General features: G+C 43.1%; 1 protein-coding gene across 1 annotated transcript in view; it reads left to right on the top strand.

The window, feature by feature from the left end:
* The window catches only part of top2a (DNA topoisomerase II alpha), a 37,156-nt gene extending 20,366 nt beyond the window's left edge, over window positions 1-16,790 (top strand). The window contains exons 25-35 of the mRNA XM_042343158.1: window positions 3,270-3,361; window positions 4,349-4,489; window positions 5,265-5,348; window positions 7,463-7,660; window positions 8,062-8,185; window positions 9,555-9,713; window positions 10,896-11,046; window positions 11,164-11,246; window positions 11,801-12,019; window positions 14,032-14,252; window positions 16,012-16,790. Of these exons, the coding sequence (XP_042199092.1) occupies window positions 3,270-3,361; window positions 4,349-4,489; window positions 5,265-5,348; window positions 7,463-7,660; window positions 8,062-8,185; window positions 9,555-9,713; window positions 10,896-11,046; window positions 11,164-11,246; window positions 11,801-12,019; window positions 14,032-14,252; window positions 16,012-16,155 (1,616 nt within the window). The 3' untranslated portion in view covers window positions 16,156-16,790. The remainder of the gene's footprint in view (window positions 1-3,269; window positions 3,362-4,348; window positions 4,490-5,264; window positions 5,349-7,462; window positions 7,661-8,061; window positions 8,186-9,554; window positions 9,714-10,895; window positions 11,047-11,163; window positions 11,247-11,800; window positions 12,020-14,031; window positions 14,253-16,011) is intronic.
* Window positions 16,791-21,087: the final 4,297 nt, after the last annotated feature.

Here is a 21,087-nt window from a genome sequence, read left to right as displayed (position 1 = left end):
GCCCTCTTCCAGTTGAATATCTTTACCTTAGATGGTTCCTTGTGATGGTTCCATATGCACTTTGAATCTAATGATGTTATGATCACTATTGCCCAGATGCTCTCCCACTGAAACCTGCTCCACTTGCCCTACTTCATTCCCTAGAACTAGATCTAGCACTGCTTCCTTCCTCGTTGGGCTGGAAACGTAATGATCAAGAAAGTTGTCCTGTATGCATTTTAGTAATATTTCTCCCTCCTTGCCCTTTGCGCTGTTGTTTCGCCAGTCTATATTGGGGTAATTAAAGTCCCCCATTATCACGACTTTATTGGCCTTGCATCTGTCTGAGATCCGCTTGCAAATCTACTCATCTGTTTCCTTCCCACTATTTGGTGGTTTCTAGTATACCCTACCAGTGTAACAGCTCCTTTTTTGTTCCTTAACTCTAATCAGATAGATTCTGTTTTGGGGCCCTCCATCACCTCGGCCCTTTCCATGGCTATAACCGTATCTTTGACTAACATTGCCACACCCCCTCCTTTTTTTCCTTCCCTATCTCTCCTGAATACATTATAGCCAGGAATATTCAGCTCCCATTCCTGTTCTTGCTTGAGCCAAGTCTCCTACTGCTACTACATTGTATCCCCTATGACCACTTGAGCCTGCAGCTCACCAATCTTGTTTGCTAAACTCCGTGCATTTAGGCACATGCACTCCAAGACCGACTTGACCTGTTCTACGCTTCCCTCCTGTTTTATTTCTCCATTTTCTAGCTCTTTGTATTTTGCATTCCCTTCCCCCCTCAAAACCCCCCTCCCTAATAATAATAATAATAATCCTTGCATTTGATATAGCGCTTTTCACGTCAGGAGGATGTCCCAAAGCGCTTCACAGAACACTGTAAAGTGAATTGACTATATTTGTGGGCGAACGCGGCAGCCAATTGCGCACAGCAATGTCCCACAAACAGTCATGGATTGAAAATGACCAATTTATTATTGTTTTTGGTTTTGGAGGGATTATTATTAGGCTCTGTGTGGAGTAAGGAAACTTGCCCAAGGTTTCGCCCTGCCTGGAATTGAACTCAGGTCTCTCACTTGCAAAGCCACAGACACACTCACACAGCCCCACACACACAGCACCACATACACAGTCATACAGAGACACAGTCAAAGAGGAAGGGGAGGGGCGGGTAGGAGGGTGGGGGTAGGGGAGGGTGACCGAAGGCATGGTCGAAGAGGAAGGTCTTGAGACCGGCCTTGTAGGAGGCGAAGGGACCGTAGGATGGAGTTTCAGAGGGTGGGGGCAGAGAGGCTGAAAGCCCGACCGTCGAGAGAGTGCAACACAATCCACCAACCGACTAACAACCGGGTTCCTACTCACTGCCGAGTCACCACAGGCGTGTGTGTGTGTGTGTGTGTGTGCGCGCGTGGAGGGGAAGGAATCGAACCCCGGGGGTCTCCCACCCGCGAGGCGAGTGCTCCAACCCCTGAGCTACAGGGCCCCACAGGATAACCCAAAGCGAGGGCAAAGGGGAAGGCTTCAGTGCAAGACCCCGAGATTGTGATTGATCTCGCGCTTAACCCAGCGCCTCTTGCATCGGAAGGACGTCGTTGCAAAGACAGCATTAGTTAGCCTGTCTGCAAGTACATTCGCCCCAGCCCTGTTTAGGTGCAACCCATCCATATGATACTGGTCCCGCCTGCCCCAGAAATGGTCCCAATGATCCAGAAACTTGAAGCCCTCTTTTCTGGACCATTTCTCCAGCCAAGCATTCATATGCTTGATCCTGCCATTCTGGTACTTATTTGCCCGAGGCACAGGGAGCAATCCAGAGATCGCCACTTTGGATGTTCGATTCTTTAGTATGTTCCCCAGCTTTTGATATTCACCCTGTAGCGTATCAGCCCTTTTTTTTACCAATATCATGGATCCCCACCTGGACCACCACTTCTGGGTGTTCTCCTTCCCCCTGAGGAATTTTATCCACCCTTTCTGTGATGTCCAAGACTGTTGCACCAGGGAGGCAACATACCATCCTTGACTCCCGTCTTCTGTTACAAAAACGTCGGTCTATACCTCTCACTGTTGTATACCCAATGACTCCTGTTACCTATGTCCCCTGTTCCACCAATTGGTTTATACTGTCCTCCCTGGAGATATCCACACTCTCAATGTTCAGTACAGAGTACCGGTTTGAGAGTGCTACACTATTGGGGGCATCCTACCCAGCCCGTCCCCTCTTCCTACCATGCCGGACAGTCACCCAGTCATTTTCCGTCTGAACCCTCGGTGTGTGGGGTGGGGTGACCACCTCCTGAGGTGTCTGGTCCATCAAATACTCACATCCGTTGATCACGTTTGAAGTCCAAGGCTCCATCACCCCTCTCTCAGGGGTCCCATTATCTGCAGGACTGATGAAAACATCCTGTCCCTGAGCATTAACTGGATGCAAGCATCTCCCGAGTCTCAGGGGAGTGATGGTTTCCTCCATCATACTGTCCAGGAACCTCTCACTGTCCCTGATGGTGCGCAGTGTCTGCACCTCGGCTTCCAGCTCCGCTACTCTCAGCTGGAGCTTCCTGAGTTGCAGCCACTTGCTGCAGATGAAGTCGCCCGGACTCAGGGCGCCCTCCATTATCTCCCATATGTCACAGACCTCACATTTAACTTGCCACATCATCTTTTCACACAATGTTTTCAATTTTTTTTTATTTTTTTTGTTCTAATTTGCTGTCAGTGTTGTGGTTTCTGACAGTTTGTCGATGTTGGTCCTGGTTCTGCTGTTGAAAAAAGATGATGTCACCTACGTCACTTTTTCTTTTTTTTCATCGCTCTGACAGTTCCCAGCTTACCTTCGCCGCTCTGTCCCTTATTGGTGGCTAATTTTATTAAGTTTGAATTGTTGAAATGTGTTTTGTATGAGAAAGTGCTAATAGTGTTCATCTTATCCTTGAAAAGAAAATATAGAATATTGAATTGATGCATAACAATAATAATTCTTGCATTTGATATTGCGCCTTATCAGGCCTTCAAGCCGTCTCAAAGCTCTTCACACAATATACTGTAAGGTGAATTGACTGTACTTTGTGGGCGAAAGATCCATATATTCATGATGTAACTTGCAGCTTTTTAGTCATACGTTTGTGAGTGAAAATTTCTTATTAACCAATAACTGTTTGGATGGGCTTTCTATGAAGTTCGACTGCCACATTTGTTATGAGGGGATTCTTTTTCCTGATAGTCTTGAAATAAATCGGCTAAAACACTTCTGTGAATCTGGCCCACAGAAAACAAACCAAAGCGTGAACTGATCAAGTTGCTGGTTGATCGTGGGTATGATTCTGATCCTGTGAAAGCCTGGAAACAATCTCAAGAAAAGGTAAGTGGCCGGTAGTGCTATTTTGGCCAAAAACTAATATCCAATCTGCAATGCGTGAATATGTTTCAAATAGTTTATGATGCTGTTTTTCTTATTTAATAGTAAAACTTGAACTCTTTGGTTGTAAACCATTGTAGGATTGATGAGAACCATTATTTGGTTAATGGTGAGAGTGATAACTGGTCTGACTAGGATGATACATTCTTATTTAGCTTAAAGATGCATTCTACATGGTACAAAACTGTCTGATATTATAAATGATATGCATAGTAATATTAGCAGTGAGGATGGATTTGAAAAACTTTGATCAAGCATTTAATAAGTGTACTGCGTTAGAATTGTATTTGGTTGAGAAATTGAGCTTTGTTTTGAGTGTTTGAAAAATCACTACAGTTTTGGCACCTTACAATGTAGTGCACCTTTGCCAACAGGTGGCAGCACCTCTTAATGAAGACTTACTTCTTTTGCTATCTAGTAGTTTCGGAGCTTCTGTTAGTTGATTGTATCATAATTGTATTCTACCCCCGGCTAACTGGATTATCAGAACTCACAAGTCATTCTTCAAGGAAAAACTGACAGAAAAATCAAATTTCTCTTGTAATGTAGCAACAACAACAACAACAAGATTTAATTTATAGAGCGCCTTTCATGTCAGGAGGACGTCCCAAGGTGCTGGACAGTTGGGTCGGGACCCGAGCAGGGGGAAATGGTCAGGGTGAGGGGAGGGAAGGGAGGGAGCGAGGAGGGGGTAGAGAGTCGAGAGGGGAGCTGAAGGCACGGTCGAAGAGAAAGGTCTTGAGACCGGCCTTGAAGGAGGAAAGGGAGGAAGCGGCGAAGGCACTGGGGGATAGAGTTCCAGAGCAGAGTTTAAACCTTGGTGAGAAGTGAGGTGGTGCTTTACATATTAAAAGCACCTTTCTCTTTATCCTCAAGTGGGTTTATTTGTTGTTCTTAAATAGCTGATGGTTTATAATTACCTGTTCACAGGAGGAAAGCATGGACACAGAAGAGCAGGAAGAAGAATTTAACACTTCATCTGGACCAGATTTCAACTACCTTTTGAATATGCCCATGTGGTACTTGACAAAAGAGAAAAAGGATGAGCTGCTTAAACAAAGGGATGTTAAAGTGGGTACATAGATCAATGTAAACCATCTTTAACTCTGGCAATGAATTTCCTTGCACCAATATTGAAACTAATCATGTAGCTGTAGTATTGAAATAGGATTAGGTTTTGGATTTTTTGTTTCTGGTTCTGTACCTCACACCCAACATAGCCTAAAACTTCGTCCACACTTTCGGCATCTCGACTATTCCAATGCCCTCCTTGCTGGGCTCCTTAGCTCCTCTATCCACAGAATTCAACTGATTTTAAAAACTCTTGTCACCCGTATACTCACCCGCTCCAAATTCCATACCCCATCACCTCAGTCCTCACCGGGCTCCACTGGCTTCCTATCACACATGCTAAGTTCCATACCCCCATCACCCCAGTCCTTGCCAGGCTCCACTGGCTCCTTATCACAGAGCAGATCCACTTTGTGATCCTCAAAGTCATCTATAAATCACATCCTGGCACCTCCCTACTTCTCCAACCTGTTACTCCCACTCCACCACCTCTACTCAGCTGTCTCCGGCATTCTACTTGTCCCTTCTCCACTCCACCATTGGTGGGCTTCCTCTTCAACAGTGCTTGCAGTCTCTCAATCTCTCTCTCACACACACACACAGGCTTAGAGTGGGGCTCTGCTAGTGTTAAATGTTCAGATGCTACCCTGTATGAAGGGTGCTACATAAATGCAAGTTATTTGCCTCAGCATATCTTTGATCCAGTTTCAGTTAATAAATTAGGGAGTTTGTCAAGGACGTACAATTTAACACTGACATTCTAACTTTCCATCAGGAAAGAGAACTGGAAGACCTGAAATTGAAGTCTGGATCTGACTTGTGGAAGGACGACTTGGCTGCCTTCATTGAGGAACTTGAGGTATTATTTCTGTTCTCCTTAATGTGGCACTCAATGTTATATACAAATACACCTTCAATGTTGGTTAATCTATTGCTTATCTGTACAAAGTTGTTGCAGTTAAGAGTTTGAAATCCCTTCAGTAATACGTGGGATACTCAAGTGTAATACTCAAGTGGAGTCCTGTAGCTCAGTGGTTAGAGCACTCGCCCTGCAAGTGAGAGACCTGAGTTCAATTCCAGGCAGAGGGCGAAACCTTGGGCAAGTTTCCTTACTCCACACAGAGCCTAATAATAATAATCCCTCCAAAACCAAAAACAATAATAAAATTGGTCATTTTCAATCCACGACTGTTTGTGGGACATTGCTGTGCGCAATTGGCTGCCCCGTTCGCCCACAAATATACAGTCAATTCACTTTACAGTGTGTTCTGTGAAGCGCTTTGGGACGTCCTCCTGACGTGAAAAGCGCTATATCAAATGCAAGGATTATTATTATTGATTTTTCTTTTCACTCCTGTACGTGGAGGGTGAAGAGAAATGATTCTATTTGGAGCGCTGTGCTGATGGCAGTCACATTCACCTTATTTACAACAACAACATGCATTTATATAGCGTCCCAGAGCTTAACAATGGCAGAGCCCGAGGCCGAGCCAGGGGGAGAGGGAAGGTGACGATAAGCGCGGTAGAAGAGGAAGGTCTCCAGGCGCAACCTGAAGATGGAGAAGGAGGGGGTGAAGCCAAGGGGTTGAGGGAGGGTGTTCCAAAGTATCGGGGCGTAGTGGCTGAAGGCACAGCCACCGATAGTGGAGCAGAGGATTCGGGGGATGCAGAGGAGGCCCGACCCAGTAGAGCAGAGAGATGGGATCTAAACACTAGAGTGAGTATCTTGAAGTGGAGTATGGCAAAGACTTGAGTATTTGGGGTACAACATTTGGTACGGGTGAGAATGTGGGCAGCGGAGTTTTGAAAAAGCTAAATTTTGTGAATAGTGGAGGAAGGGAGACCGGCGAGGAGGACGTTAGAGTCTTCCAGCCAAGAGGTGACAAAGGCATGGACAAGGGTTATGGCAGCTTTTGGGGTGAGGTTTTAGGCAATGTGGTAGAGGTGGAAGAAAGCACTGCTGGTCAGGGAATTTACAATTTTCTTGCAAAGTTTTCAGTTTCAATTCTTAACTATTAGAAAATATCCTGGTATATTTTAATCTTTCAATTCATTCCCCACATTCCATGCACATATGTATACAAACGAGATAAGGTACACTAGCGTTCTCTGAACTACATTCTCTATTTGAAACAATTAGTTCTTGTCTGAAGCAAAGTGTTGTGTTTTATTGAAATTACTTAACCTTTGGTGCTGTTTTATTTGTTATGTTGCATTATACGTTATCCTTTTTGATTGCTCAGCTTGCCCTACTATCTAATAATACATTATACAATACAGTAAAACTTGCATAAGTCTTATCTTTATAAATTGGAAAATCGCCTAAGTCAAACATGCACGCGAGTCTCATTCGGTTCCCTATCAAAACCATTTGAATTTCTTTGCACTGGGAATATTAATCATCTCCTAACTTGTAACGCTGCTCCCCTTGCCTCCATTATTCCCACACTTAAAGGCCGCATTGAATCACAGTAACTGACGTCCTGATCTGTTGACACGTGCCCACTTTGATAGCTGCGTAGAATCGCAGGAAACGGAGTCTTGGTTTTACCGCCACAGGCGCAGAAGAACTTCATTTACTGCTATCTCAACGCTTGCCGGTTAGTGCACATGGGGTGACGGGTCAAGGTTCGTTGAATCGCGGACTGCAGTCTTGACCCATCACTGTATGCGCACATCTAGGCTACAGTACTGCATGTGCATTACTAGCTGCTTTGAATTACGCATTCGCAGTGTCAATTATTGATTAAATCGGATTTTATACAACTCATACAGTTTGCCTGTAGCTCTGACTTCACTTAAGTCACATTACATATTATGTAATGATATAATTTATATTTACTATAATTTCATGTGTTACTCAGATCATTACACGAGAGGTGATAAACAATTTTAAACATTGAAGGCTTTCTGAATTATAATAAACTGTTCAAATTGTGACAAGTAAATCAAAATAAACTTTTTTTTTGGCAGCGGGTAGAGGCGCAGGAAAAAGAAGATGAGGTATCTTATTTGAATGAGAAAGCTGTTAAGGGCAAGGGTGCAAAGACTAAAAAGAAGCTGCGGTTGGAAGAGACTATGCCTTCTCCGAAAGGAAGGCGAGTTGTACCCAGAGTTACTAGTGCTATGAAAGCTGAAGCTAGCAAGAAAATTGTCAGGAAAAGAGGAAAGGTTTGTATATCTTCTGTGTTCAGAGGTATTTAGGATGTTTATACTAAATTATAAAATTCACACAAAATGACAAACTATTCACTTAAGTTGTGATCAGCTTATGACACCCATTCCCCCTTGTGAAACAGTCATTCAGTCCCTGCTAATTTGGATAATATATAGCCAGTGTTACATTTTTCCAGTACTCCTTGCTAGATATTTATACACCAGACAGAAAAGTAAGTTAACGTGTCACTGCCTGTGCTCACATGAAGTACGCGAAGCTACTCTGCCTGTCAAGCTATCAAAATAGTCAATACCTTCAAAAGAGGAGGGATGGGGGGAAATACGCACAGCACTTTGTCATCATTCTATTGCTAATTTTAAATTTTAATTTTAAAACTGTTTTACCTGGGTTACAGAATGAAGCTGATGGCCTTGCTGTTAAAATGGAATTTGGTGAAAAGGAGGAAGGGGATTTGCCTGAATTGCAGGAGCCTTTAAGTCTGGCAGATCGACTCACCAAGAAAATGAATACCAAAGCTGGTATGTAACTTGGCTACTATAGCGTGATTTGCTGGACACATTGACTAAATTCCCACCATAAGTGTCTTATCAACAAAAGGCACGGTGGAGTTGTAAATTGTCAAGCCCTGTACGTTTTCCTCTTTATCACATACAATATCTTCGTAGAGAGGTTTCTGATCAACTAGGATAATAATAATAATAATCCTATATAGCGCCTTATCACATCTTCAAGACTTCTCAAAGCGCTTCACAGAATATACTGTAGAGTGAATTGCCTATATTTTGTGGGTGAAAATATATGCAAGAAGTGCATGAATAGCTATATTTTCTCCCACTCAAGAAAGGTAGCAGAGTAGTACACTGTACATGATCCTGCTGCACAGCAAACAGTGCTGGCGAGAATCAATGGCACATCCGCCAATGTATTTTGAATATAAGGTATCAATCTTATACTATTATCAACCTGATAATAATCCCTCAAGAAAAAAAAACAATAATAAGTTGGTCACTTCAATCCACGACTGTGGGACACCTCTGTGCAAAATTGACTGCCGTATTTCACCCACAAACGTACAACAAAAACAACAACTTGGATTTATATAGCGCCCTCCACACTGGGCGGCGCCTCAGAGCGCTTTACAGTAACAGATCCCAGGACTGAGCCAGGGGGAGGGGGAGGAATGTAACCAAAGGCACAGTCGAAAAGAAAGGTCTTCAGCAGAGACCTGAAAAGGGGAAGGGAGGGAGCGAGACGAATGGAGTGAGAACGGCAGTTCCAGAGCCTTGGGGCATAGTGGCTGAAGGTACGGCCGCTGAGGGTGGAGTGTAGGGCTTGGGGGACGAGGAGGAGGCCAGACCCGGAGGAAAGAAAGCAATGGGTCCTGTTTTGAGGAGAGAGGAGGTCAGAGAGGTCGGGGGGTGCAGAGGAGTGCAGGGACTTGAATACAAGGGTGAGGATCTTGAAATCGATCCGCTCTGGGACAGGCAGCCAGTGCAGTCTGGCAAGGACTGGGGGGATCGGGGAGCGGAGTTTGATGCGGGTGAGAATGCGGCCGGCAGGGTTTTGAGTGATTTGGATTTTATGGATGGCTGTGAATGGGAGGCCGGCGATGAGGGCGTTAGAATAGTCCAGCCGAGAGGTGACAAAGGCACGGACCAGGGTTTCAGCGGCTTTTGGGGAGAGGTATTGGCGGAATATACAGTCAATTCACTTTACAGTATATTCAGTGAAAGCCTTTGAGACATCAAGAAGATGTGAAAAGCGCTGTATCAAATGCAAGGATTATAATTATTATTATCAACGACTTCAGATATTAAGTTGCTCTCTGTGTTTCAGTTGTGCTATTTATGTTTGTAAATGAACTTCCTGTCCACTCCACCGTTTCAGGGGCAGAAACTAAACAAAAAACCCAGAAGCAAACCACACTGCAATTTAAACCAGTTACAAAGAACAAGAGGAATCCCTGGTCCGATTCTGGTTCTGAGCCAGACAGCGATCTGGAGATTGTTGTTGTTGGTCCGAGAGATAAACTTCAAAGGAAAACGGGTAATTGTTTGACTTCAGTGTAACGATATGAAAGTCGGATGTATCGTAAGTTTAGTGTATAAATTGCTCCGAGTTTGTTTTTTTAATCAGAAGCTGGAACATCGTTAGTTTGTAGATTAGGGTTGCCTTTTTTAAAACAAGCTGAACTGGCTCCAAGGTGACATGCCTGGCAACAGAATGCCGGAATCGAGCCAGCCCTCTGGCCGTCTTGGACATTCTGTTCCTGAGCCAGGAGAGTCCGCGGTATTCAGGGCACTCAGTGCTGACGCCAGCACAACCCCAGCCTGGCTCATCGGCAGGACTTGGAAGGGCCGACCAGTCACTGGGGGCAGAGAGTTATCCCACTCAGCTCCTGTTAGCACTGCAGTCCAAAGCCCTATCATGTATAGTGGTCCTAGCTGGACAAGCAGCACAAAAGCTTCCAGACAGTGATATCAATGGCAAGCTATGCAGATTTTAGGTGATTTAACTTCAACAGTTACCCCAACACACACTCTGGGGTCCCCAAACCTTGGCTTTTGCCAACCTGCACCAAATACTTTCCAGAATTAGGTAAACAAGATGCATCCCTCCAGTCACAGAGTGCATTCCATTCCAACAATCTATCTCTGGGATTTCCATGTATAAATGGGATGTATGGAATTCTCAGCTTAGTCTTAAGCATGGTGATGGGTTTCCGCATGTGTCAGACACCCGGCTGGCCGGAAAAAAATGTCTAACCTATCAGACAATTGAAAATGTTCAATCTAAATGTTTTTATAGAACAGTATGTTAGAATGCTAGAAAGATATCAATGACCACATTATCTCCAGTGCCTTCAGTTTGTTCCATGCTAAATCTACAGTATGTTTGTAGTTCTTTGAGGAACGAGACACGCCCAAATTCACTGGTATTTAAAAACAACAAAATAGCCCTACTATATATGCATGTTATTAAGTTAATGTATTTCTTAGGCAGTTATTGGCATGCAATCATATCAGTCATTTGCTCCAGCGTGCAGCTGAGCTGGGGTAGAAGTTTAATGCCTCAAATCAAATGTGGTACTTGAACCCCCAACCTTCTTAATCAGAAGAAAGTGTACTTCCAATTGAGCCAGCAGCCAACCAACAACTTTGATCTTTTCTGGGGCAAGTACAAATGTTTATTTTGCTAATTCTTCTGTAATTCCTTTTTTTATCATAGCATCAAAGACAAAATATGTATTTGATTCATCTGATGAAGGCACAGATGATGAAGGCCCTGGGAAACATGTCAGTGAGGAAAGTGACAAAGAATTTACAATTTCTGACAGTGACTCAGACTTTTCAATTCCAAAGTCAAAACCTGCCCGAATGTAAGAGAGAAACCTAAAGCTGTTTTACTAATTCAACTAAAATTAATCTGAAATAATGGAACTTTTTTTATTTGTTTGTATTTAAGTGCTTCTGATAAATGTAATTTTACTTTGCAGGAAGACTGAAAAGAAGGTCTTTTCAAAAGCCACTTCCAAAAAGAATACAGTATTGCAGTCAACTCAGATCTCCAGGAAAGCCTGTAAGTACAATTCATCTCCCACTGACCAAAAATTACCTGAGATTATTGGGACAGGTGTCCCTTTCACCTCAGAGCCTTTATGTGTTTAAAAGTTCTTTTGAATTTCGGGGTTGGTCATGTCATTTTTTCACAATCCTATTTTACCACTATTTACCATAACCCGCACTTCAAGATGACCAAATCCCAAACTCACAAATCTGGGTGAAATAGGCCGTCCAGTGCTCCGGGCGATACCCCACTTGAGAGACACTCTATAAGCAAGTGCTCTAGGATTCTACCCCACATGAGACATTATATAAACAGGTGCTCTGGGATGTTACCCCACGTGAGAGATACTATATGAACAAATGCTCTAGGACGCTACCCCACATGACAGACGCTATATAAACAAGTACTCTGGGACTCTACCCCACATGAAGTGAAGGACGCTATATAAACCAGAGCTCCGGGATAAGGCGCTAAATTTGTAGCTTTGGATCTGAATTTTATTTTTGTTTGTCATTTACCATAATGACTTGGATTTAGTTTGTTTTCCAACTTGTTCATTATTATAGCTGAGGAGAGTGATCAGAAAGCCAATACTGATGTGAGTGACGCCTCTTCTGACTCCATTGCTGAACCTGCAATAAAGGAAAATGATGATGATGAGCCTGAATCACCACCAGTTTCCACGGTGGTTACTACAAAGAAACCAACAGCCAAACCTACTGGGGACAAGCCTGCATCAAGAAAGCGACCTCTTGGAAACAAACCTGCCGCTGCGTCCAAGAAAGGCAAGGGAATTAGTGCCAAATAAACAATTGGTTTTGGTTACATATAGCAATACAAACCAGTGTTTATTATATCCATGGTAATTACCATCTGAAGTATCACAAAGAACACTAGTTACAAATGTTTCTAGTATAAATTAGAAGCCTGTTTTGACATGAAGAATCATCTTGGTCTAATGGTCTTTGGTGACCCAGCTACAAGGTGACTTCAGGTTTTGGCTAGCAAGGTTTATTATCGGGTTTGTAATTTAACATAAGGTGACAGTCATTTAGGTTATTCATGCAAGAGACTTCTGCTAAACAACGACGACAAAATTACATTAGTATAGTACCTTTTCCATCAGGAGGACTTCACAAGGCGCTGAACAGTCAGTTTCAGACCTGAGCTGGGTGTTCGGATTGGGAAGCAGGGTGATCGAAAGCATGGTCGAAGAGGTGGGTCTTGAAGAAGGTGAGGGAGGGGGCAAGACGGAGAGACTGCGAGATGGAGTTCCAGAGGGTGGGGGCAGAGTGGCTAATGGTGGGGCAGGGGAGCATGGATGGTGATGCTGTCAGTGCCTGAGGTGTGGAGGCACTGTTGGGAGTCAATCAGGAGAGCCTATGGTCTTGGCATATAGATATTGAAGAGGAGGGGACCAAAGTCAGCCCTGAGAAACGCCGCACGAGACAGTGCGGGGGCTAAAGGAGAAATTGTTTGTGTAGATGAAGTGGAGGCGGTATGAGAGGTAGAATCTGAACCAGTCATGGACAGATCCATGAAGGTTGAGGTGAGAGGAGAGACGGTGGATAGAGTGGTCATCGGTGTCGAAGGCAGCAGAGAGGTCATGAACTGTATCCTCTGTAACTTTTACATGTCGCTGGTTAGGCCTCAGCTGGAGTGTTATAATAAAATAAATAATATTCATTATTGTGTCCAATTTTGGTCACCACACTTGAGGAATGAGTCAGTGCCTTGGAGATTATGCAGGGGAGATTTACAAATCCCAGGGATGAGGAACTTCAATTATGTGGAGAAACTAGAGAAGGTGGGATTGTTTTCCTTAGACCAGAGAAATTTGAGGGGAGAATTAATAGGTGTTCAAAATTATGAGGAATTTGAGAAATGAGAAATATGAGTAGATAGGGAGAAACTGTTTCCTCTGACAGGTAGGTTGGTAACCAAAGGATACAGATTTAATATAATTGACCAAAGAACCAGAGGGGAGACTAGGAGATTTTTTTTTACCCAGAGTTGTTACAGTGCACTTCCTGAAAGGGTGGTGGAAGCAGATACGAAGCTGGTTTCAAAAGGAGATGTACTTGAAAAGGAACAATTTGCAGGGCTCAGGGGCAAAAGCAGGGGACTAATTGGATAGTTCTTTCAAAGAGCCAGCAGTGGCATAGTGAGCCGAATGGCCTCCTTCTGTGCTGTAAGATTCTATGATTCTTTGCATGGATGTGTGCATGGCTTGTCAGTATACTTTTTAAATGAAGATTTTCTCCTCTCATGAATGCATTTGTTTTTGCTTGGGGTGTTCTATGTATTTGCACAAATACTTCCCCCAAGTGCTGATTGTTCAGTTGTAAGTATAGCAGGCTTTTTAACCACAAAGGGTCCTCCTGACATGAAAGGCACTATAAAATGTAATTTGTTGTTCTGTTCACACCCAGTGTTTAATTGCAAATTTTCACTAGCTAGCAAACATGAACGGCTTTTTTCCCCCTTTCCCTAGTCCAATGTGAATCAATTGTGCCATCTCAACTGCAACCGGCAAATTCGGTGCATATTGAGGACTAAATGTGCACACGGGCAATGCCTACACTAACAAACCCTGTTGGGATGAGACACTTGTGAGTTTAGCTCGGAGTCAGGCTACGCTCCGCCACTGTCAAGCGCTCTGAGGGGCTACCCTGCGTGGAGGGCGCTATATAAGTGCAAGTTGGTGTTGTTTTCCGTTCTACTTGTGCTTCATTCAAAAATAATAATGAAGAATAATGCTACTGATTGGGTCTAATCTAAGATGCATGATTTCCAGATGAAAACCAGCCTTCCATCTTTGATGCTCTCAAGAAACAAAAGGCTCCTCCAAAATCAAGCACGGTCACTGTGAAGGCAGGATCCACAGTGTCTGATAAACACGCTGCTCCCAAAAAGGCTACTGCTCCCAAGGCTAAACATCCCAAAAGGAAGAAGGATTCTGATTCAGATACTGAAGCTGAGTTGGGGCCAAAGACTAAAAAGTCGACTGCAACTAAAGTGAGTTTTAATACTGCTAAAGTGTTGATGATTTCATTTTGCTTCTTTTGCTTAAACCAGGATGGTCCAACTGGCAGCCCTGGCCATATCCAGCTGCCAATCAATTCCATCCACTCTCCACCCCCTCCTCCAGCAAACCATCCCCTCATTACACCAGATCAATATAAATAATACTGCCTACTGCGGGCAGACTCCCAGCCACTGGCTCCTGTTACTGCCAGATAACGAGCCATACCTCCCACATGGCCATCTCTAACACCGACCGGGCAATCAACTTCTTCCCCCAATCTTGTGAGTTCAAAGGCTGCTAGATAGTGCGCCCTCTCCCCGCCACAATTGGCTGCTTGCCAGATAGTGAGCTACCAGAAATGGCCGCTCCTGCAGTGATTGCTTGTATGCAGAACACGTTCTGAGCAAACCCCAGTCCCATGGAGACCAGTAGGTTCCTCCCCCAGTGAGAAACTCATCTACGGCCTTAATCGCCCGCCCCCACCACCTCTGCTGTCTCCCGTTCCCTTTGCCCAGCACACACTGGAGCTCCATTCCCAGAGTCTTCCGCTCACTCGCTCCCCTCTTAACATCGAGATGTAACTGACTGCACTTTCGTTCATCTTTCACCCTCCCGGCCCACCTCCCTTGGCTGCCGCCCCCAGCTCGGGTGCCCAGCCACCGACGGTATCAAGCACTTTGAGACGTTTTACTGACATGGAAAAGGCGATGTGTAAATGTGTTTCTGGAAGGCCGGTGAACATTTCTCAAATCCAGCATCCAGCCTTCAACAGCCAAAAGTTTGACCAGGATTAAACCATTCTGGATTCTTAAGATCACGTTGGCCAATTTATTAGCTGCCTTTAATACAACATTTTCATCTTATTTGCATTGCATTGGTAAAGTCTGGATCGGTGTTGCTGAATTGTGGTAGTGGGGTCGCGGGGAGAGACATTGAAAACTTTTAGTTTTATAGCCTCCAAGATTCTGTGTGTGGGTGGGGGAAGGGGGTTGCATGTTTGAGGCAAATATTTTTAAATTCTAAGTAAGCAGAAAAAGATGGGAAAATAAATTATATTCAACACATTTCTGTTTATACTAAAATAAAATGCAAAATACTCCAGATGCTGGAAATCTGAAACAAAAACAAGAGATGGCTGGGGCCACTCAGCCAACTCTCTCTCTGGATCTCAGTGTCTGTGTGCATTGCTGTGCCCTGGGGCAGGAGGTTGTGAGCCTTTTTTTTGTAATTTTTTTTGCAACCATCTAATGTGTGTTATTTCCTTACTCCACGCGCCTCTGTTTACCTAACAGTAAGCAGGAACCTGATTGTACAAGTATGTAAGGACAGATAATAGCACATAAAAGTCTAATTGTGTGTGTTGAATTGAGCAGTTTACAGTTAAGAAACCATTGTCCTATGCTGTTTACTGATTGTTTGCGATTGTGACTTGAGAAATGATTTACTCGAACAAAGCTTTGGATGGTGTGAGGAATCTATTGACACGTGGATGGTCCAATGAGAACAGAGTGCAGAATGGGTTAATGGACAGGCTGGTGGTCCAATAAGAATATTGGGTGGGTTGATGGACAGGTAAATGGTCCAATGGAAGTACATACACATGGAAGCACTGATTTGTACTCATTGCAAGTTGTGGTTTCTGCAACAAATTAGCAGCCTGTGATTTTCTTACAGTCTTAATGATAAGCTCCCAACATACAGACAAGAGTAAACTGCCTATATATTTAAATGTTTTCTTTTGCTTCACAGAAATCCAAGAATCTGGAAGATGAGAGTTTCCATATTGACGAAGATTCCAATTCATCCATAAATCTTGATGCTCGTGCTGCAAGACCTGGGCGTGCAAGAAAGCTTATTCAGTACCTGGAGGAGTCATACGATGACATATTTTGATTGGATTTTAATTGTATTCTTATATCCCTGGTGGCTCACATAGTGTAGACGGGAAACTCCAGCTTTGATTACTAGTGGGAACCCGGTTGTGAGTCAATTAGTGGATCACTTTTCCACTAACTCCTTTTTTTAAAAAAAACATTTGGTCACTCAATCCATGGCTGTTTGTGGGACACTGCTGTGTGCAGTTGGCTGCCATGTTTCGCCCATTATTATGTCTTGTGTCTCGGCATTCCAGGGTTATGGATAGGAAAACACATTGAGAACCTACACCTGTCTAAAAGTATATATTTAGAGATCGAGTGAGAGCAATATTAGGCCTGGCTGTAAAATTCTTTACCCCCATAGATTAATAACTATCAACACCCATTATCTGCATTAATCCATGATCAGTGGTAACTGGGTGAAGTTCTGAAGTGTTACCAGCACCATGGAGCCCTATCCTGAGAATGAGTTCTGCAGTCAGGATCGGTGACTACTGTTCTAGAAAAGAATCTTGTTCTCTAGCTTGCCTGTCTTAGTTTGTCTCGTGTATATATTTGCTGACAACCGATTCCTCTTCATGTTTTATCTGCAGTTAAATACTTTTTTTTATCTTTTGGAAGTTGAAATTAAAGTTGTTTTTAAGTATTAAATGTTGAGCATTCTTTAAGTACAGCTGAGAAATCAATGAACTTCTGTATGGGAATTGTGCACCACAGAAGTACTCAGACATTAAGCTCTCACATTGAAAACATTTGGTTAAACGTCACTTCCTGGTGGTGTATTGTCATTTTAATTGTTCATAGTTAATGTGAATTTCAGGTTAAAGGCAGTCAGCCTTTATCTCTTCCTGATAATGTATAATATAGATTCTAGACTATCGGGTTCACTCAAGAAAATTTCCTGCATTTAATAATTGCTTTTGTCTTCCACATTTGGTGGTGTTTTGCATCCTATTTGCTGAAATAAGTCACTCCTTTACTTCAACCTTCAAGCCATTGATCTTGAAATGTAATGATCTTCATTCAGTTTGGAGCACAGCTGTGATGCTCCCTGTCCTGATTTGGCAACTTGAGTGCATGTTGTGCACCCCAGCCCCACATCGACAACAACTTGCACTTATAGGCGCCCTCCACACAAGGATAAGAGTCTCTGCTTAACAGTGGTGGAGCCTGACTCTGGGTGGGGGGTGGTTGGGGTGATTAAGCACAGTCGAAAAGGAAGCTTTCCAGGCGGGACTTGAAAAAGGTGAGAGAGGGGGCAAGTAGGCTTTGTTCAGGTTCAGGTGTCCACAGTTTCTCTTGCTGACCATTTTAAATTTGTTAACTAGCCTTGCTGGTCTGTGTGGTGCATTTTGAGATATTTTTGTTTTGCCCACAAAATATAGTCATTGCACTATAGTATACCCTGTGAAACACTTTGAGACGTGTCAAAAACGTGATGAGGCGCTATATCAAACGCAAGGATTATTATATTTTGATTTATTGTTGGTGCTATTTCAAATGCAAGAATGAGTATTGACTCAAAATGAGCACATCACTGCAAAGGAATTTGCTTACTCCTTCCCCCCTGAATTGCTCCCTGACATCGCCTTCCTTTCTGGTGATTGATATCCATAAATATTGCTTGCTTTCCTAATGTTTTGGACTTTGAAAGGGTATCTGACAAATAAAGAATGCCCTGGTCTTAATCAGCATTTCTTGATTTCATAGTCATGAGGCAAGGATTCAGCTAATGTGATCTACAGCAGACCACAGGGTGCATAGCCAGGTTATGCACACACAGTTTCCTCCACTACCAACCCAGCAGTCAACAATAAGATAAAGGCTTGTACCATGACAATGTTCTTAAATGCAAACTTGAACCTTGTCACAAGGAAATGCTTAGTTATTGAATAAATACAAAGGGGATTGAGTGATGGGGACTGCCGGCTAACCATGAGAGCATGTAAGTAATGCCTTTATATAAGCCGTCCTGGGGGGTCGGACTGCCTACCTTTGGATCAGGCGTTAAACCAAAGTACTGTCTGCTCTTTTGGAACTATTGGGGAAAAAAAGGGAGGAGTTTTTCTGTCCTGGTCAACAAATTCCCCAAATTGGGCACACCCTCCATGAATGTTGCATTTTACCCACAAAAGACACAGTCAAATCCACTTTACTGTATATCCTGTGAAATGCTTTGATTCACCTTGACAATGTGCTTAAGCAAATGCAAGGATTATAATTACAACATTGGACTCTTAGAATTTCAAGAAAACAGTAATTCAAAACCGAGATGGAAGTTGCGACACTATTCATATCACTATGATGGTATCATATCATGGTTGCCAAATAGCTATTTAAACTTAAGGTAAATAAATCTCAGGGGCTGGATAAATTGCATCCGAGGATCCTTAAGGAACTAAAGGAGGAAATCGCAGAAACACTGGCACAAATCTTTCAAAAATCACTGAGTGCAGGAGAGGTGCCAGGGGACTGGAAGAAAGGCAGATGTTACTCTTATTTTTAAGAAAGGTAAAAGTGACTCAGGAAACTACAGACCAGTAAGTTTGACGTCCATTGTTGGTAAAATTATGGAGACTTATTAAGAATAAAATCATGAAGCATTTGGACAGAAATAAAATCATAAATGAGATCCAGTATGGGTTCATGAAGGTCTTGCCAATCTAATTTATTGGTTTTATTTGACGGTGTGACAAGGGAGCTTGGTAACGGTACGGTTGTGGATGTTGTATATCTGAGTTTGAGTAAGGCTTTGATACAGTTCCTCTTGAGAAGCTGGTATTGAAAGTAACGAAAGCGGGAATCAGTGGAGGTATATTAAAATGGATACACAATTGGTTGACCGGAAGAACCCAGAGGATGGTGGTACAGGGAATGTCATCAGGCTGGAAAAATGTTACCAGTGGAGTTCCACAAGGATCTGTTTTGGGACCTCTTGTTTAGTATTTTTATAAATGATCTGGAACTAGGAGTCGCAAGCACAGTGGTTAAGTTTGCAGATGACACCAAGCTAATGAAGAGGTAGATTGTGAAGCTGAACAAGATAGGTTACAGAAGGATTTGAACATGCTTGGGAATTGGGCAGATCGTTGGCAGATGAAATTAAATGTAGAGAAATGTAAAGTACTTTGTATGGGGACAAACATCCTGGAAGGGACTATTATTTGAACAGAAAGAAAATAATGTGTATGGAAAATGAAAAGAACCTGGGGGTCCTGATTGACAGTAAATTGAAGTTTTCCCAAAAGTGCTCTGTGGTAGTGAGTAAAGCAAACCAGATGTTGGGGTGGATCAATAGCAAACTGAAATGGGGTAATCCTGCCACTATAAATCATTGGTGAGACCGTACTTAGATACTGTGTATAGTTCTGTTCATCGCAGCATAAAAAGGATATTGGAGAAATCAAGAGGATACAGAGGAGGGAGGGCAACCAAAATGATTGAAGGAATGGAGGGACTGGACTCTGAGGAGCGACTAAGTAAAGTGGGTATGTACACGCTGGAAAAGAGAAGATTGAGGGGTGACATGATTGCTGTCCTTAAGATTCTAAAGGGGTAAAACAATATAGATCATGACGGGCTGTTTCAACTAGTCCAGAATAGTAAAACCAGAGGACATGGCCTGCGACTGAAGGGGGGGAAATTAAGAACAAATCTACGTAAACACGATTTCAGTGAGCGAATAGTGAACATGTGGAACAGGCTCCTTAGGGAAACAGTTGAAGCAGGAAATGTTGATTCTTTCAAACACAGATTAGATAGTTTTGTTTTAGGAAATAACATTATAGGATACAGTACACAGGGAGTTTGGGACATATGTGCAGGCAACCACCAGAAGGTGGAAGGCAAACTAGATGGACCTTGGTCTTTATTTGTCCAGCATTTCTTATGTTCTTATGTAATATCTGTCCACTGGGGCAAGCTACAAAAAGGCCATGGTAAGATACAGTTAGGGAAAAAGTTATCTGTTAAAGACCTCTCAGTTGTGAAGGAATCACGGTTCTTGTAATAATCTGTGTAAATGTATGTTTGTAAATACTGATTCTATGGCAGTTCCAAACAGATCTGACTACTGATGAAGGTGTCATACTGATGCTGATGTGTGTCCAGGGCAGGAAATGGATTTAGGGTTGAAAGAATATTTGTCTAAAGTGAAACTGTCTCACATTTGCATTTTAGTTTCTTTTAAATCTTGGGGTCTAATTTGTGGCTTGTGTTAAATGTGTGTGCAAAGGGAATTACAAATGTCCTTAATTAAAAGTAACAGCAATTTAAAATTATACAGAACCTCTCAGGTCAGGAGGACACTTCAAAGTGCTTCACAGGGTTCAGTGGAAGCCCAAGTGGGGATGGGCAAGAAGTGACCAAAACACAGTTGGAAAGAAAGATCTTAAGGCTGGGGGGGGGGGGAGATTTACAAAAATGATTAAATTAATCGGTTATTAATTGCAGAATCGATTGGTTTGGGGATGTTCCCAAACGGGAGGCGGCAAGATTTCAATCCAAGCAATATTTAGTTACCTGGTGACACTGAAGCCAAACGAAAGCCAACTAATCAGATCAATGCGTTAACCTTTCCCTGGCTGTGTGGCTCCATGATAATAGCACATTGGAGCACTTCCCCATCAGCCTCGCCATCAGACCATGGTACCGACTAAATGGTTTAATATGATACCAAACTGTGCTGTGTTTTTGCTGTTGTCGCCTGTGTTGAGGGCAATAGGGAGGGAGGGGAGAGGAGGGGAGATTGGGACCTGCTGCAGGATGTTATCCCAGATCCGGACACTTGGTATTTTCCATCTGGCATTTGCCCTTTTTTGTGGGAAGATTTTAATGAAGTTGTAGTTTTTACGAACTAAAGTTGAAGACATGGCAGGTATGTTTCTGTCTGAGTTGCAGTTGGTCTGTTCCCCCTTCCCCCAGTATGTAGCTAACATGTCATCCTAAA

This window comes from Callorhinchus milii, unplaced genomic scaffold, assembly GCF_018977255.1.
Source record: "Callorhinchus milii isolate IMCB2004 unplaced genomic scaffold, IMCB_Cmil_1.0 Scaffold23, whole genome shotgun sequence".
In the NCBI taxonomy this organism is placed as follows: Eukaryota; Metazoa; Chordata; class Chondrichthyes; order Chimaeriformes; family Callorhinchidae; genus Callorhinchus; species Callorhinchus milii.
The sequence above is the reverse complement of the archived record's forward strand: the minus strand, read 5'-3'. Positions and strand labels throughout refer to the sequence as shown.